Source organism: Epinephelus lanceolatus, chromosome 5 (assembly GCF_041903045.1).
Source record: "Epinephelus lanceolatus isolate andai-2023 chromosome 5, ASM4190304v1, whole genome shotgun sequence".
NCBI lineage: Eukaryota > Metazoa > Chordata > Actinopteri > Perciformes > Serranidae > Epinephelus > Epinephelus lanceolatus.
In genome coordinates, this window is record NC_135738.1 from 25,556,433 (window position 1) to 25,575,256 (window position 18,824).

The 18,824-nt window shown below is 43.8% G+C and overlaps 1 protein-coding gene across 17 annotated transcripts in view; it reads left to right on the plus strand.

Annotated features, from left to right (window-relative positions):
* frmd4a (FERM domain containing 4A) overlaps nt 1-18,824 on the plus strand; it is a 125,317-nt gene that overhangs the window by 69,342 nt on the left and 37,151 nt on the right. For 16 of the 17 annotated variants that reach the window (XM_078167958.1, XM_078167962.1, XM_078167961.1 and 13 more), the window contains exon 2: nt 14,046-14,111. In XM_078167958.1, the coding sequence (XP_078024084.1) occupies nt 14,046-14,111 (66 nt within the window). Of the gene's footprint in view, nt 1-10,762; nt 10,911-14,045; nt 14,112-18,824 lie in introns of those variants that run through there. The other variant, XM_078167963.1, reaches the window with a different exon arrangement.

The following is an 18,824-nucleotide window of genomic DNA, read 5'->3' on the forward strand; positions in this document are numbered from 1 at the left end:
TGATATCCCTGCATAGACGCACACACTCAAACACACAAACACCCCTCTGTAGATTCTGTTGGTGGTTGAAGCCGTTTACAGTGTCTCCCTGGGGATAAGGTCTTATTTGCATAGTTCGTCTGGAAAACATTTCCACTGCTCCATTCCCAGGTTTATCAAATACCCAGTGTGTGAGTGTAAATGTGTGTGTGAAAGAGAAAAACGGAAGAAGGAGGAGCCGGGTTTGTTGATGTCTGAATTTAAGGAGAAGGTTCCTGTGGAGATTCATCATCACTTCAACCATTAGAAACAATTTTGTCACCACTCCATGAATCATAAATCACGATCAAAGTTTTATCTGTTATTCGTGTTTTGCTGATATAAATTGACAAGTCTCTCGCAGGCTTGTTACATGTTAAAGATTTAAAGCATGACACCCCTCCTTCCTCGCGTGCTGTGTCATTTTGTCACTGTGCACCATAAGCTTCTTAGCCATGCCGGAATCTAATTTCTCTGGTCATGTGCGAATACGGCAGACGACTTGATAGGATGGCCACTCGCTTGATTAATTACAGGCGTTTGCATGCTCACAAGCTCCCTTCCTCACATGCATCCCACAAACTCATCCCAAAGGACCACTCTGATTCTCTGATGTAAGGCATAACTCTGAATAAATCCTGAATGTTATTTCTACTTTGGCATTCCCAGGAAAGCTACAGGGGAAATAATATATTATGCTGCATGACAAAAATATTCACAATATAATTCTCACTGACAGTGTTTTTGATTTCATATAAAAGGATTGCCAGATATGAGCACTTTCCCAGATATCACTTGCCATGTTGGAGACTGCTCAGATGTTAAACACGATAAAACACACGGATTGCAACGTCTCGCTGGTGGTTTATTGGGCCAAGGTTGAGCGGCCTACTTGATACATCTGGCTGATATCCCTCTAAATCCTCTAAGTGTGGCTGAGTCGTGGCCAGAGTCACAACTGAGTGGCCAGAGCGGACACGATGTGAGGTTTTGGAGGTGGTCCTCCTTGTATTGAGTATAGTGATAGGTTTAACTGTGGCATTAGTGATGGGGATATAAGGGCTTATAATGTTTTAGGTTCAGAGGTTAGGGCCTCAGTATAGAATGGTAATCCCGGAGGATTACTACGGGGAATCTGGTGAATATCTGAGGAAATCCCTCTCAGGGACTCCCAGATCCTCTGTTTGTATGGATATTATATCCTCCAGCAGTGTGTCCACATGTGTTTACCGAAGAGAGGTTTAAAGTTTTGTAAGTGTGTTAACTTTCAGAGATAAGTGAGGAAATACGATCATGTCCTTGAATCAAAACTTCACAGTTTACAACCAGAGCCTCCTTTCAGAAGTCTTAATCTGGCTGCAGTATGTTTCCCTATAAAGACACTTTGTAGATACAGGACAGTTAATACTATCAGTTCGGTAAGGCTGAATGGAAATGAAAAATATGCACCTTAAAATGACTCAAAGTTTCCTGGTGGAAAGTTGAATGTTTTGTGATCCATCTACCACCCCAGCCTCCCTCCTTGAGGGATCGCGAATGAGAATCTTGGATTGGCTTTCACTTTTACTTTTGCTGGCAACACTGTTTATAAACAATAACTCACAATTCTTGCATGGTATACCTCTAGTAAGTCCCATCAGTCATCGTTTTGAGATAAATGTGAAAGCTAGAGGACTCCACGTTGGCTCTCATGAATTTTTATTAGGCTTATATGTCCTTTGATACTGCAAATGCCTTCAAATTCTCTCTGTCTTTCAAGTATGTATACCTGTAGGCTAAGTTATGCATGCATAAATTGGACACACATATGATGTGAGCACGCTCGCAAAGGCCCTGCAACTGCATGTTGCCTGGATTCTCTGGATTTCTCTTTTGTGTGTGTGTGTGTGTGTGTGTGTGTGTGTGTGTGTGTGTGCAGGACCATACCATACAAAACAAGCTTTTGACAAATAATTCAACCACTAAAGCTAAAAACTGAGCCCATGTGTAACTGTAGCACATGATTGATCAGGTGTTTTATTTATTGAGCAAAAGCTTTCCACCTCCTACCTTCAGATTCTGGCTCTCCCCAAGGCGAAATGGCCAAATGGAAGACATTCAATACCTTTACAATGACGGGATTCCCTTTGGACAAGAGGAATTGCACACGCACACACACACAGACCACACATCCTTGCCAAAGGGCTCTCCCTGCAGATGAGCTGGGTCATTTTTCATTACCCTGGCTCAGAGGAATCAAGTGTGTAGTAATGGAGCACAGTCACATTGAGCCAAAGCAATGGAGGGATAAATCCCGACTGCAGAGCACAGTGGAGGCAGAGCAGACAGGCTGCGGGGCAGAGCCTGTGCACGGGCATATAGCTCTTTTTCACTCCTCTATCTGTCATTAGAATACCTCAGACTAGATCCTGGGGGAAGATGAGAGAAAGGTCTAAGGCTGCAGCGTGTTCCCAGCGTCTCCTCGTATCTCTCCATCGCCTGTTTCCTTTATTATGTGGCTCAATTTGTCTGCCTGCCTCATCTCAGTTTATTCCCACTTTCTGCCGTACCTGTCTACGTTACCCTTTTCAGACTCTTCCCCTGTGAGTCCCTCGCTCCGCTGTCTTCACTGTTGGAGTGTATGTTTTTGTCTTCGACATACCTGTCTCTATACTGTTCTTTCACATAAACCCTCTTACATCACCTGAGCCATTATAGCCCGAGGAGGAGCAGGGGAAGGTATGATGGGAGGGTAGGGTTGGGGTTAGAGGGGGCTGCCTTTGTAAAATCGCGAGTATACGTTGACTTTATACAGCAAAAGATTTAGCTGTCTCCGCCATCCAGGGAACATGATACTGTCGTCAGCTGAATTGAATCTTTTTTGTGAGGGAACATTCATTGCATGCCTTTTTACTTTACGTTTTTACCCCTGGGTCATACCTCTGCCAGTTACAGTGTCTTAACACTGTCTTACAGTGCCTCCTCCTCTAAGTGCCCTACATTTCTGCCACAATGTGCATGGCGGAGACGGCTAGATCTCCCAGAAAGTTGTCATGACAACTTTTGTTTGCAACTTAGGTTTGAGAGCACCAGGGAGTAAGGCTGGTCAAACATTTATGTGCGTGTGTGTGTGTGTGTGTGTGTGTGTGCGTGCGTGCGTGTGTGCGTGACAGCGCAGGTTGTGTCCATGCCTCTCAGCTTAAGAAGTAAGTGCTTTTAAAACCTAAGAGTTATTATGTGGATAGAAGCTCACCGAGCTCATGTAAAGCTGGTGCCTTGAATGATGTCGTTCTGTGGCTGTCTCCCTAATTAGCCTGGAGGGTCTTTGGAGCCCCTGAAGGACACACACATGCACAGACAAGCACGCGCGCGCACACACACACACAGACACACACACACACAAGGGCAACATTAGCAAAGAACAGAGAGGATTTGGGCGCTTTTAACCCAAAACCCCCTGTCTCCTCTCCCCTGCTGTTCTGGTCTCAGGGTACATGTTTAATAGGCTAGCAGAATACATTAGGACTATGACACACGCACGCACGCACACACAAACACACACACACACACACACACACACACACACACATAGGAGTTAGCAGACAGGACTGTTTAATATTCAGCATGCTAAATGATTAGAGTGTTTGGTATTCTATCCAGTCACAGGACAGGGGATAGAGGCCACTGGAGTTCAACTGCTCTGCAGCACACAGTGCCCTTGAGTTTAGGCCATGAGCAGTATGTGTGTGTGTGTGTGTGTGTGTGATTATTTGTGTGTGGAAAAACCAAACCAGAGACAGAAGAAGCAGCAGAGAGATAAAGAGAGGTCAAGGATGAAGATTCATCAATCAGCAAGGTTCAGTTGGTTTATAAGAACTAAAAGAGAGCACACACACACGCACACACACACACACAGTACTCTAGCCTACACATTTATATGTAGGCTAGTATTAACAGTGCAGAACGGAATACCTTGCTCTACGTCACTTTGCCTTTCTGCATGCATTGCCAGGAGTATCAGTGAACACAGGGTCACTCAGGTCTACGGTGATTTCTCACTGTGTAAATTATAGATGAAGAGAGGAGGTGTAGGGGTATAAGATCCTTCCCTTGTGAATGACACACACACACACACACACACACACATGCACACACACTGACAGCCTCGATCCTTGCAGATCAACCCCCATGATCACAAAGATGTGTTTCATTGAGATAAAATTTCCAAAGGCATGACATCACTCGTACCTGTTTGTCCTGCACCCCTCTGCTCTGCTTGTTAGGCTGTCGGCACTCTGGCTCCCCCTCTCGCTCCTTTCGCTTTGTCCTCTGTCCTTCCTCGGAGGCTACTTTAGTTACCGAATCACCTCCTATCAGTTTCATCCACAGCACAGAGTAGACGTATGACCATGTTTTCAGAGCCACACACACACAGACACACACAACCGCTGTGCTTATAATAGCTTTATCAACCACTCCGGACTGGAATTTTAGGAATGTCCAACCCATGTCAGTAAATGGCAAAGCTGACCAGAAAAAGCAGCGCCTAAAAGGGAGGGAATCATAAACCATAGAAAGGCAGCTTGTCCCTCCTTTGGGAAACAGGCACAGTGGAATAATCCCTTTTGGCTATTTTGAATACAGCTCATCCCTACAAAAAAAAAGCAAAAAAATGTAAAGAAGACATGATTGAGCATCAAGTGCAAACACATTAAAATTGTTGGCAGCATGCAAAAAGTGGCCAGTGGTTACTTGCTCTCAGACCGACACACTGGGGCGCAGTATCATCACGCTGTACCCATGAAAGGCTTTTACTTGCTTAGATGTCATCAAGGGAGACATTTGCTGTGGTTCTGTTTCAGAGCTTTCTGTATTAAATATAACTGCTAGCTATATATGAGTGCACACGTGTACATCTCTTTGACCCAGTTTTTTTTTTTTTTTTTTTTTTTTAGCCGCCTAGTTTTAGTATCAGTGAAACAGAAACAAACTGTACATCATGGATTGCGGAGGGAAGAGAAAGGAAAGAAATGAGTAAAGAAGGATGTGAGCATGAAACCTGTCGCTGAGCAGGAGGGTCCATTACAGAACAAAGACTCTATTACTCACTGGTACAGTAATAACACTTATGCTGGGTATTCCAATTTTAGGATCAGACAATGTGACCTTTCAGTGGAAACTGTGACATAAATGAAAACAAGAATTTCAGACCATCAGGAATTTATCAAAAACAAGGTGAGGTCGTTAGTGTTATGACTACAGGACATCCATCCATTTTCGGAACCGCATATCCTCTTGAGGGTCGCAGGGGGGCTGGATCCTATCCCAGCTGACATTGGGCGAGAGGCAGGGTACACCCTGGACAGGTCGCCAGACTATTGCAGGGCTGACACCTAGAGACAGACAACCATTCACACCTATGGACAATTTAGAGTCACCAATTAACTTATCCCCAACCTGCATGTCTTTGGACTGTGGGAGGAAGCCGGAGTACCTACTGACACGGGGAGAACACGCAGACTCCGCAGAGAAGGGCTCCCTCCTGGGATTGAACCAGGAACCCTCTTGCTGTGAGGCCACCACACCACCGTGCCGCCCACTGCAAGACATATTCAAATTTAATGTACCAACACATGGTACTTGATCAGGAATCAGTTAAGAAGTTGATAAAAAAAATAGGACCAATGAGTAGAATCAATAGGCATTGGTATCAATACAGTCTTATCAGTTCCCACCCACATCTATAGCAAACTATATAAGTGTAGTGCACATGTAGGAAGCAACTTTTGTTCATCTTCTGGGACTTCTGAGCGTGAGCCATGCCTGATTTCCTTGCAGTTCATCGGGGATCGAGGCTCCTCTGGATGCATATGACAGCAAATTTGAACTGAGGCGTAGATGAATTTGTGTGAATTCAGCACTGCTGAAGTTTGGATCACACAGAATCTACTATAAAGCACCATTTCTGGTGTCTTTATTGTGCCTACTGAAACACCTCACAGCGACGTTGCCAGTAAAAGCACCTATGTAGTATTTGAAATTCATAAGCATCCCCGTCTGTCATTTTTAGAGAAAGTTGTGATTTTATGTAAAAAGGGAAAAAATGTGGGGAAACGGAGAAAGGTTTTTTTTTTTGGTAAAGTCGTGGAATGGTGCTTTGTAGTAAAATGGGAAGAAAGCAGAGTTGGTTACAAAAATATCTCCAGTTTGTTTGAAGTGCCAGTGTGTTTCTGATTTTAAAAAACGCCCTAACTGGAACCACATTTCAGTCCCAAAGTCACTCACGGGCAGGGAGGGTGGAGCTCACACACACACACACACACACTTGAGCAAACAAAACAGATCTCTCCCGGTCAGTCGTTGCTCTAGACATTCCTGGCTGCCTTTCCATGACCCTCCCTGCTCCGTCTCACTCTGCCGCTACACAGAGCAGTGGCTGGAGAAGATGGATTTGGCCCTGCTATTATTTTTCCATCAGGTTTTCAATAAGCCATTCAGCTGAAACTGTAGAGTATTGAGAGCCACAGTGTGTTTTGCTGAATCTTGTGTTGTAATCTAATCTGCACCACATGCAGATAGTGTTATATTAAAACTGACGACGAGTCATAAAGCCTATTCAGCTACAATGATCTCAGCGTCATAAATCACCGTAGGACCGCTTGTGTCAGACCATGCTCGCTTTCAAAGTGACGTGTTTAAGAGTGTGTGTTTGTTTAGTCTCCATAAATAGGAGGGAGATGCAGACAAAGACAGATAGAGCAAGACAGAGAGCATGAAGTGTGTGTGTGTGTGTGTGTGTGTGTGTGTGTGTGTCAGTCTTAACTGCCTACCACAGCGTCCCACAGTCAGGGTTAAAGAGATTCTCCATCTTGCTTCAATTAACCGCTCGGCGCTGTTTATATCACATTCCACCAATATAGGTTACCTTTTCCAGCACAGACCATCAACCCTGTTCCCCTGCTCGACCCTAAAACCTGACTCTAATACCCTGCGCCTGTTAAACCCACCTCACCCATCCAGATCTATCCCCTTTGGAGCCCTTCTCCATTGAAATACACCAGATCAGCACCTCATTAAGACCACACCTCAGCCCGGAATAGAAGCCCACTGGCTCCTTAACAAGGCTCTGTCAGGGCCCAGATATGTCACACCTACAAGTGTTTCTCACCTTGGAAACACAGTCTGCAGGTCACTGAAAGGTGAGTATGTATAGAGAAGTTAAGGGGCATCGGACAAAGAGGCTCACTAAATCACAGCTGTTTGTTATTGTTCCTTCCTGCCTTGCTTCCTTTTTGCCTTCCTTTTCCACTCTGGCTTTTTCTGGTCATCTGTCTTCCTCTCATTCAGCTACTCACGTCCATTCCAAACAGGAACAATCATTCATAAACTCGTGTAGTTAAGTGTTCAGGATCTTCCTACTGCACTAGTCCTCCTCTGTCCTTGTCAGTTTTTCCCCCCTCTGCCTGCATTGTCCCCCTCTGTCTCCCTCCTTTCCACTGGTCAAACAACGGGGCCCTTGTGATAGCAAACTGAGGAAGCTACCAATAAAGGGAGATATGTATTTGACCGGAGAAAGTGAAGGAGGGACGGGTGTATGTATTAAAGCCAAAGCAAGAGTCATCTGGAGATGTTTAAGTTGGACAGGCCAGTTTCCGGTGTCTGGAACAGGCCAAAAATATCCAGAAACAGAAAAATCCAGCAGGGAGGGGAAAGGATACACCTCCTCGTTTCTCATGTGACCTTCTACATTCAGCAAACTAAGCTGAATTTTGGGGCCTGCAGCATAAGCTATGGTAGCAACAAAACTGCTCAAGCCAAGCACATTAAATTTAATTGCATCTTCGTATTGCTTAATGTCTGGGGAAGAGAGTATTTCTGATGAATCCTGCAAATTTAGGATTATAAATTGCTGGTCGTATTTCAAATATGGTGCAACTGCATTTGGCTCAAACTGCAAGCTATTTATGACACAGACTATCTGAAAAGTTAAGATTGTCTTTAGCAGAAGTGTGGGCTTTAATCACAGAACTTGGACTCGAGTCAGACTGGAGTCACAAATTTGATGACTTTAAACTTAACTTGATTAAAGCCAAAAAGACTTGCAACTCAACTTGGACTTTAACACCACTGACTCATTACTTGTTTTGGACTTGAGCCTTTTGACTTGAAAATACTTGATACCCCACCCCCACCCTCAAGCACAATAAAGTATATTATTAATAAAGTGTGCCAGAAATCAATTCATGTTCCCTTCATTTCCTGAATCAGCTGAAATTATTGCCATTCATTCCCAGCAAGATGACACTTAAATCCCCAGATCCACTTTGTTTAAACCAATCCAAAAGCATCCAGTCAAGTTGTAGGAGAGAACCAAGAAGAACTAACATTATATTACTGAGCACAAGTTTGCACTCAAGTCTCTAGTCAAGACTGAGACTTATTCGTGACTTGCAACACAATGACTTGGTCCCACCTCTGGCCTTGAGACAAGACAAGACAAGGTCAAGTATCCCTGATAATTTCAGCCCCACAGAAGTTACACTACGTATGTGTGCATACTGTACATGTGCTACATGTGGCCTCACACTGTTTTCATAACATGGGGATTACTCATGTTGTAATACAATAATAGAGAACAGACTAGCCTACGCTTGCCGAGTACCTCCACGACTGTATTGACAGTAGGTATAGGCTCAGCCCTGCCTTCACAGCACACGTTAGTATCTATTTATGGTACCAAAAACTGGACTGATTTTGTTGTGTTAACAACTTGGTGGTTTCAACGGCTGCTGCTCCGGCTGTGTAAGGTGAACACAAGTGCCCAATTTAGGTCATACAAAAAAAAAAAGGGAGAGCGAGAGTCAGTTCAACGGCTGCAGTGGACTGAAGGCCAAAAATCATTCAAGCAAGCCAAACCTGAGAGCAAGGAGATGTGTGTTTAAAAGAGCAGACAGGAAGTGACACGCTGGAGAGAGAGGGAGAGAGAGATGTTGAGGTCTAACTGAACTGAATACTTTTTAGCAGAAACCATTTCAGGCCTATGGAAATCTATCAAAACACACACGGCCTGGCACTGTAATTATAATATATATTGGAGGGAAGACCCATTTCATTATTTTCCATTGCATTAAAAAGTGGAAAACTAGAATGTAATATGAATATGTCATGTAGGCTATATCACTATTGACTCTTATAGTTTTTGTCAAGTGTTTTTATGGTGACAAAAAAGTCATTTAAAAGTCAATATATGCACTTGTCCTGTGTGGTCCTCAATCAGAAGCCACGTTTACACTGCCTGTTCAAGGTGGGAGTATCGTGCCGTTATGCTGCCTTGCCGATTTGTATGCAAGGTGCGATTGCGGAAAGCGGGACAGAGTTGTCTCGCCTCTGAGCCAGGAACAGGGAGGTAGTTTCAGCACTGAAACAAGGTCTGTGTAAAATGTAAAGCCGGAAAGATGTGTAACAGATGTGACTTTTTGATTACGTATTATGTCGGCAACCCACCAAAGAAGATTTATAAAGCAGCTGTTAGCAGTTAGCGTCTAACTCAAAGAGAAAGAACAGTGGCTGTAAATGTCTACAAATTGGGGGCGAGATCAGCCGCCATATATAAGAGATGGTAAATGATTGTGATTGACATGCTATGCTATTGTTATTGTTTATAAAGAGCTGCCAATGTGTGTGTTATCTGTGACACTAGAGGCCGATGTTGTGGTACATGTCACACCCATGTAAAAATGCAAAGGAGGTATGAAGAAGGGACTTTGTATCAGCTGTATAGCGCAATCTCGGTTTAAAAAGGGCTATATTCTGGCTCCCAAAAATGGCACTCGGTCACCAGAACTTGCAGAACCCTTGATTAAAGATATTTAAGTGTGGAGTCAGAAGGTGTTGATTGAAAATGGTCCCCCCATGTTGAACAGAAGACTACAGCCATGCTTGGCATATAAATGTACAGCCAAAGTGATGTCAGGCGAGGATAGGGTCTTTCAAGGGAACAAAGCCTGCATTTCTTAAAGCACAGCTGATTTAATAAAGCAGGCAGACAGTGATCACTGCTCATTGTTATGTATCAGCAGTGCATCACTTGTTTTAAAGGCAGCAGACTGTTTGTGTGCTCTGCAGACACAGATGTCTGTTTGGGTTTGTAAGCACACACACACACACACATGCACGCACACGGAGGGAGAGAGAGAGAGAGAGAGAGAGAGAGAGAGAGAGAGAGGTCTGCAGTTTCTCATGGCTACGAGCTGCTGCAGAAAATTTCCCCTCATCTCCTCCTCTCCCCGCCCCCACATCTTGCCTCCATTATTCCCGTGTTTTCGAAGCAACTCCGATGACAGCGAGAAACATAGCTGGCAAGTGAAGGCAGGCAGGCTGGATTACAGTCCACCGTTTTTAGCCATTTCTTCCGGTCGTCCCCCTTTGCTTGCTGACCGTTGGTACGGTCTCCTGCTATCCGCACGTTCACTCACCGTTTGTGCACGGTGCCGGTAGCGAGAGGGGGGTTTGGTCGACCGGGGACTAGCCCCGTGAGAAGCTCTCTGCTTTCGGGAGGAAGGGAAAGGAGCCAGCCTTGGAAAACGCTTTCTGTCGCTGCTAATCACCACCGAGTTATCTCTACCTTTAAATGGCGAGGATACACCGTCTGTGTGGTGTTTAGAGGATACTGGGAAGATACAGTGTAGCTGCGTCGCTTGTAACTAACGTTAACTAAATGGTCACTAACATGGATGCTGATGTGCCTCCTCCCCTAGGCCGGCCGGGAAAAGGGGTGTTTTTTGACGGTTTTCTGGCAGGCACACGACTCGTTTCTTTCTGGGATTAATAATTTGGGTTTTTTATTTTTTTATTCTCCCCCTCTTGGAGCCGGTTTTTGTGTGGGAGCCTCGCAGGGAGCGTTTGTTTGCAAGGTAACTAACTAATGATACCGTTGCTGCCGTCGCCAGCACTGACCAAAGCATCACTGTCAACTGTCTTGTTTGTGTGTGCCTCTGTAATTTTGGTGTCAGCACCAGGGGAATAATGAAACGCTGTGAACATGGCTGCTTTATGCATTGTTCATTCTCATCTCCTGGCTGTTTGATTTCACCGTTTCTTGCCAATGAGTCAGGCCTGGGGATGCAAGTTAGCCAGTTAAAACGTGACTGGTAATGGGTCAGAAATGTTGGTGGATTGCGTACAGCATGAATCACACACCAGGATAAGGGTTGTTTCTAGTGCCACATGTGTTTCTACCCCATGTCTGTGCAGCTACACTGAAATGCAATGTTTACAGCATGCAACAGAGCTCAAGATGCTGTAAATATATCCAGTGATTTCTTTTCATGTTGAAAAGTCTTTGCAAATATTGTGAAATTTCTGTCTAACCAGTGCAGCAATATTCCACATTCTCTATTTTGTTCAACGCCGTGTAATGACATGAAGCTATTCATAGCAACTTTATTACATTTGGTTTCATGGTGGATAGAAACTCAGCAGCGTAAGTCCAATACCACAAAGTGAATTTTATGCCTAAAACCAATAAGCGTCTGTCTCTGCCAGATTGGGCTGCCTAATTTTAGCCTCCAGGCAGTGATTTGTTACCTTGACATTAAGGTTTGTACTACTCCCAGGTGCCTCAAGCAGAGTGCCAGTGTGAGCCTGTGTACTTGTGTGTGTATATATACACTGTCTGCATTGCAGTTTAAAGTATTCTGCGGACAAGATACTAAAGTAAGATGATGGCTGTAGTCTTGCCCTCTCTTCTATCACATATGCATACTTAATGATAGAGAAAGAAAATTTGTTTAGCCTGCAAAATGTTATCAGAAACAAGACATTTGCATATTGTCCAATTACTTTACAGTTGGCTAGAGGTGCAACCACCACTTATTTTCATCATAACAGATGGTGAAATGGTGAAAAATGCCCATGATGACATCCTCAAATGTCTCCTTTTGTCCACAACCCAAAGATATTCAGTTCACTGTCACAGAGGAGCAAAGAAACTAGAAAATATTCACAGTTAAGAAGCTGGAAGCTGGCATTTAATTTTATATTTGACAATTAATCGATTAATTGTCGCAGCTCTACTTGCTATATTATCTATGTTTTGTTAGAATTAATTCATGTTAGCACTACTGACCTTCTACTCAGTTGTCATGGCAGTAATTAAAATCAGTGTATACAGTATAAACACGGAGAGTTTTGGAAAGGTAATGTAACTCCAAGACAGGAGGGTGGGAGAAAAAAAAAACCAAAAGCCAGTGTTGAAAAATGTGTGTGTCTGTCACTGTGTGCACAGGTGCACCCAATCTAAACCCTCAAACCACAGGAGATCAATGGTGAGTGGGAGGGTAAACCGACCCCTTCAAAGTAGCAAGAAGCCACAGACACACGCACACACACATACACACACACAAACATCCAGTGATCATTCAGCAGAGTTCACACAGGGATGAGTGTAGAGACACAACTCTGTCACTCGCCTCCCTCTCTTTCTTCGGTGTCTTCAGCTCTCTGCTAAACTCCCACCTCCAACTCGCCACCCGAGTGCAAGCTGGCATGAGTGGTGAGAAAGTATGTAGTACTCATGTTGTGGACACACCCTTACCAAATTGCAAGAGCCTCAGGTGGCCAATATGATCCTCGTAGTGAAGAGTTACAAACCGGTTACGCTTGTGCTCATGTTTATAGCATCTGTGTTTTGGAGGGAGTTCTCATCGAATGTTTGACAATGAGGATGTCCCCCCTCCTCTTTTGTCCCCACTCCCTCTCAAACATTTCTTACCCCTCCATACACCCACTCACACACCTCCCCCTGGTCTCCCTCCCCATCTCCCAGATGTGAGGGAAGTGTGGGAGGAGCCAGGGGGTGTTTGTGTTCCTCAGGGTCCCCGCTTCCTGCAAACTTGTAGAGAAGCACATGTGCTGAAAACACCAGCACACACACAAAAACAGACACAAACATGTTGAATACTCTGGCACACTGTGTACATCTCTTCTTAAAATGATGTCTGCTGTGAATTTTTAAACTTCCCAGATCCGCTTGAATTTTATCATGCACTGCAGTAGCAAACTTTCAGACAGGTCTGGAGAATCGGCTCGGCTTTGTCGGTTGTATGAAATGTTTGGTTTAACTTGTGTGTATGTGGCGCGTATTTTCCACAGTTGACTGTTTCATCATTGCACCTGCTTCGGTGTTTATGCCTGAACCTGGCAGACGGATATTATCAGTTTTTCGCAGCTCTATTCAGCAAACCTTGTGTCAACAGCACAGACAAACACTTGAGTGAACATTGTCAGCAGGCAACTTGACTCATTGTGGTCACTGTAGTCCACTGATGGATAATGGATTTCCTGCTTAAGGAGGAATGCAAGAAATGTCAGTTAGGAAAAGAGCAGTGCAGCACGCTGTCTCTGTTGGCCCATTGTGTAGTTAGCTAAGCTAACCTTGTTAAGACTACACTGAGATAAGACATGCACACTCCAAGCTTGTTATACAACACATATCTTCTGTACTAGTTGCTGTTGGATGCATCATATTGTTTTGTTTGTTATAGAGATACACCGATTGATCAGCTGGCAGTTGGAATTGGCCAATTTTCAGCTTGATCGGCCATGGCGGGTGACCGGCTGCTCAGTCACAGATACAGCCGATTCTGTCCAGCTCAGATTTACATGCATGTGCTCCATCACGTGCACAGCGGCATAGACAGTTACCAAGTATTGTTCTCATTCCCAGATCGTCAGATGTCGATGCTTTGTCACGGCGACTTTTCAGATCCTCTTAGCACCTTTATTTCGAAATAGCAACTAGCAACAAATTGAGCAACTTATTCAGATCTTTGGCCCAAACTAGAATCGGCAGGTCAGACTTTTAAAAAATCCCAAATCAGAATCCTCCAAGAAAATTGTAATCTAGTTTGTTTTTTGAAATATAAGTACATTGTATTTGGCCTCAGTGGAGACCCATTTGAAAGCCTGTTTTTGATATGTAACAGTATAACGTGTAATACCTGTCAGCAATATATAAACAAGCGTCCCTTTTTGTCTCTTTTTCTCAGATGACAGAGGGGAGGCGATGTCAGGTCCATCTCCTGGACGACAGGAAGCTGGAGCTCCTTGTACAGGTGAGTCTCTCATGTTCCCACCCTTTCGCTCTTTCTTCTCTTTCTTCCCTCTCTCTTTGCGGACTCCCATTTCCTTAGAGCGAGGGAGAAGTGATGTCTGATGTCCCACGGGACTCAGTTACTGCTGACCAGGGGGAATTCGGTCAGCAGTAGGTGACTTTGCTCTTTCTTTGATGCTCACCTGATATCTCCCCACACACACAAGAACACACGCAAGCGTGCGTGCAGCAGATCCTACCCTGATTTACTGTCTCTGTAGAAGCTTTGTATCCCAATACAGAGTTCAGTCCTAATAATATTCTAAATAGAAACTCTTTCTTCCCATAAATTCATGCTTCACTGCACGTTCTTCATCACCCATCCCTACTGCCTTCCCAGAATGCCTCAGAAATGCCCAGAATCATCTAATTATTGACAATTGACAATGCTCCCTCTTATCCTCCAGACTCTCTGTGTAATTGACAATGCTTCATCCTATCCTCCAAACGTCTTGGAAAAACAAAGCAGTATGCACCCCCCCCCCCCCCCCCCCCCCCCCCTTCCAGCCTCAATCCTCCCAGCAGGCCTTTCTGCTGCAGTAATGGCCAAAGGCAGCAGCGCCCAAAGCACACTGGTCTTTCCTTTGTTTGCAGTTCTAAGCCCCTACCCCTTTTAGACATCTGTTTGCCACTATAAATCTGCTCTTGTCTGTTCTATACCTTACACTTGTGGAAGCATTTTAATATTATACATTAAGACACATTTTATTGGTAGGGGATTTAGTTGATAATAAGTTGTGTGGCCCTCTGCACAGTAACCTGTCCCTTCACTTCCTCTTCTCCTTCATTGATTGTTGATGACATTCACTTTCATCATCAGTAAGACCCCTCTCATGGTTTGGCTTCAAAGTCTGAACCATTTTCATTCGAGGCTCCTTCCACTCTTCCTAACCTCCCTTAGCCCCCTTTGGGTTTGACCATTACCCAGTTCCACTGGAAAGAAGCGAAAGACTAAAGAAGGTAATTGCCCTGGAACAAAAGATGAAGAGAGCAGAAAACAGAAAGATTGAGGCAGAAGCTCAGGACAGGAGGTTTAGACTGAAAGAGAAAAGTGAGATGAGAGCTCAGGAATGGAGAGACGGGAGATGACACTAAAGGGATGGGAATAGAGAGGAGAAAATGGAGGAGAGAGCCGAGGATAGGTCTGCTGACTTTCTGATTTGATTACTCTGCCAGAACTGATCCTCTCTTTCAAATTGGTACTTCTTTCTGCTCCTCTTCCACTCTCTCTCTCTCTCCATCTCTCTTGACTTTCCACTCTTCACTCTCCATATCTTTTTTCCTCAGCTCCTTGCTTGCCTTCACCTGCCCCGGCTCTGTCTCCTACTACAGGGTTCTTAATGATCCTTAAAAAGTCTTAAAAGGCATTGGATTAATCTAAAAATAAGGCTTTAATTGGTATTAAGTTGACTTAAATCAATCTTCCAAAAGTCTCAAAAATGCCAAGACACTGGATGTAGGATTTTAGGAATCTTTTTTTTTCTGACATTGCATTGTAAAATCACAAAATTATTTGTAGCATTTATTGATTTATTTCTTTATTATTTTTTAAAATAGTTTACAGAATGCCTCTTGCACTAACATCACACAGATCAGGATAGTGGAACCAGCATGTATTTTGTTTCAAGCTAGGATGCTCAGAGCTGAGGATCCACTGTCTAGCTAGCTGTGACTGTACCCTGGATGGCATGGGGAAGGGCACATTCCACGAAAACTTGCTATATAACCAAAGCTATTTTCTCACATGAACTCAGAACAAGGCATTGTCCATGTCAAATGTGTTGTCACCTACTGGAAGTACTCAGTTTGGTTTAGGTGAGGGGTGTCGCCTGGGTAGAGAGTGCAGGAGGCCGGACATGATATGGATTCCACTGCATGCTTGTAGCCTTTTAGAAATGTGTTCATAAACAACAAAGTCTCTTGCTATTTCTGAAATTCTGTTGATTTTTGCATCGGCCCTTACAGACAGAAGTTACTGAATCTTGTCATCTCTCCAGCATATTCCTGTAAATTACCCTTCCTCTTTACCCGTGAATGTTTGTTTCCTTGAGGTCTTCTGCAAGTCCCACGATAGAAACACCATGAACGCGCCCACTTGCTCGCTGTGAAATCTTCTGACAATTACCTGCTTGTGGGCCGAATCGGACAGGAGCGTAAACAGACATTGTACTGAGGAGCTGGCAGGGTAAAGTCCATTTAATGTCTGATCTAACTGATTCAGACATTTTCATTCTCACATACAGCTCCTCCAGGTGAAGTTTAGATAATCTCATGTTTGCAGTTCATGTGTGAAAGGGGCTCAAGATTTGGTGGCATTGCTGAAACCACTATCAGTAAATGCATATGAGGCCCGCTGAACTCTATGCAAAAGGTTTTTTAAACTAAGCACAGTGGGAATCAAGGCAGTGGAGACCCCCCACATGCAGAGTAAGAAACACAAACTCACCAAGAAAACCCGCCAGTAAAGAGTCATGTTTTATGTTACTATAAACATTTGGGTCATTTTTTTGCTAATCCTGAGTAACTGATGTAGGTTCATGTTTTATTCCCTCTTAATTATGGTAAAATTGATTCTAAAATGTATTCCGAGTGGCATTAAAAACCTTAAATCTAACTTGCCCTAAGCTGTAGGAAGTGGAACCCTGTACTAAATCTCCAATACAGCTGCAACAGCTTCATATCTCATCCATCCATCCTATCTTCTGATCATTCTTCATCTTCTTGGCCATCAAAAAAAGGAAATAACAAGGGAAATAAAACTAAATGAGAGTTGAAAAGTTGAATTAAAAACATTACAGTAATCCTTGTTTTATGTAAGGAGTCTTGCAGATAATTTAGGAGGTGGTGAGTGAGAAAATCTGTTCTGTTTACCACAAAATATACACAATGTACAAATGGTATTTTTACAGTTTGGCATTTCGGAAGAGGGGATGTTATTAACCAACCATTGTCACATAAATCAGGATACTGCTGCCATTTTTTGTCCTTGTCTCATTCGCTGTCCTCGCTTCCCTGCATCAGGCAGATGTACAGAAGGCCAGTGAGTTCTTAGTAGGACCACAGAGAATTAGGATGTTATTCTTAGTCTTCCGGTGAACAAAGAAGCAGCCAGGATGTCGGCTCGTTGGCAAAAAAAGGATTCCTTGAAGGAATGATCATAATTCATACACAGTACAAACAGTTGTGTCTCAAATATTAAGACATTACACACTCCATCGAGCTATTTAATCTCTTCACTGATCATTTAACAGCAGTGTGGTCAGGTCACTCCTGTTGCAGCTTTCATTTAACTTCCTGTAGCACGCCAAGCACACAACCCAGATAGCCTCTGAAAGGTTGGATTTTATTTCTGTCACTGACTTGTAACATTGACCAGCTGTTTAATCCCAAAAGTGTCGTTCACCCTTTTCCTCTTCCTCATCCCCTTCCTCCTAACTTTGATAGTGTGTCCTCTGTGGTTTGTTTATGGAGCAACGCCTCATTGGCAGGGAACTATGTGCCAGAAGGCCAACACACCTATTGACCATGCTGTAAAGATTGAAGCTAACCACCAAATGCACCACTGGGTGAAAATATATGTCAGTCATATGTCTATCACTCCCTAAGGCTAGAATGGTGTAGGTTAAAGAGTGAATGTGGTATGAACCTGCGTAACGCTCCTTGTTGCCGGTGTTTATATGAAGAGCTCTATGTTAATAATTGGACACTTCGGGGTTTTAATGTAACATGGTTCAGCATACGTATGCATACAGAGTTTAAGTTAAAATAGTAAACCACGTAGAGCATGTGGCCAAAACCCCTTTTCCTTACCCCCCCTTGGACTTCCTGATAAATCAGTTAGCGTCCCATAAATCTGAGCAATCCTGAAGGCGCCAAGGGCCTGACTAGCTGTTTGCAGAGATTGGGTCGTGACTTTCTGCCAGCCAGGCAAGTGAGCTACTGCTGTGTGTTTGTCACTTGTCTGGGGGGTTTGCTTTAGCATGTCTCCTCCTCATTTGCAGTTGCACCTCCCTGTAATTCTTACGCTGTTAATTACCTGTGCTGCTGAGGAGGCACCAGCTAAATGTCTATTAGCAGTAATGCTGTCTAAGCTAGCAGAGAGCTTTGCTGTCTGATAGATGGCTCCGTAGTGTGTGTGTGTGTGTGTGTGTGTGTGTTTGCATTGTCTGTGTATGTGTGTGTCTCAGTTATTGTGTGTGTGTGTGTGTGTGTAAAGTGTGCCATATCACTTTCTATATTACCTGTCAGTCACCTTCTGTATCACTGTTGGTATCTTCCACAACATTATTACACATCCGTAAGGTATCTGCCGTTTCACAGATAAGCTGTAGGATGTGTGGATGTGTGTGGAAGCGAGTCATCACTTGAAGAGAGAGAACCAAACTCAATTATACTATCCAGTGCAGCCTGTGCAATTCTTACAGTCTGCTTGGTGTTCATTACAATGCCGAGGCAAGACGCTCAGCTTAACCTTACCGGGGTTGTTCTGTTCTTTTTGATCTTCAGTCGTGCACTTTTGATATGATGTTCAACAGTGTATCTGGGGCTCATTTCATCCTCGTATCATAACATCTTTCCAACAGTCTACCACATGTGTCCATGTGTGTTTGTCCCCTGCTCATTGTTTGTTATGCTGTGGTGGCAGAGATGTCATTTAATTGATATTGTTGCTAAG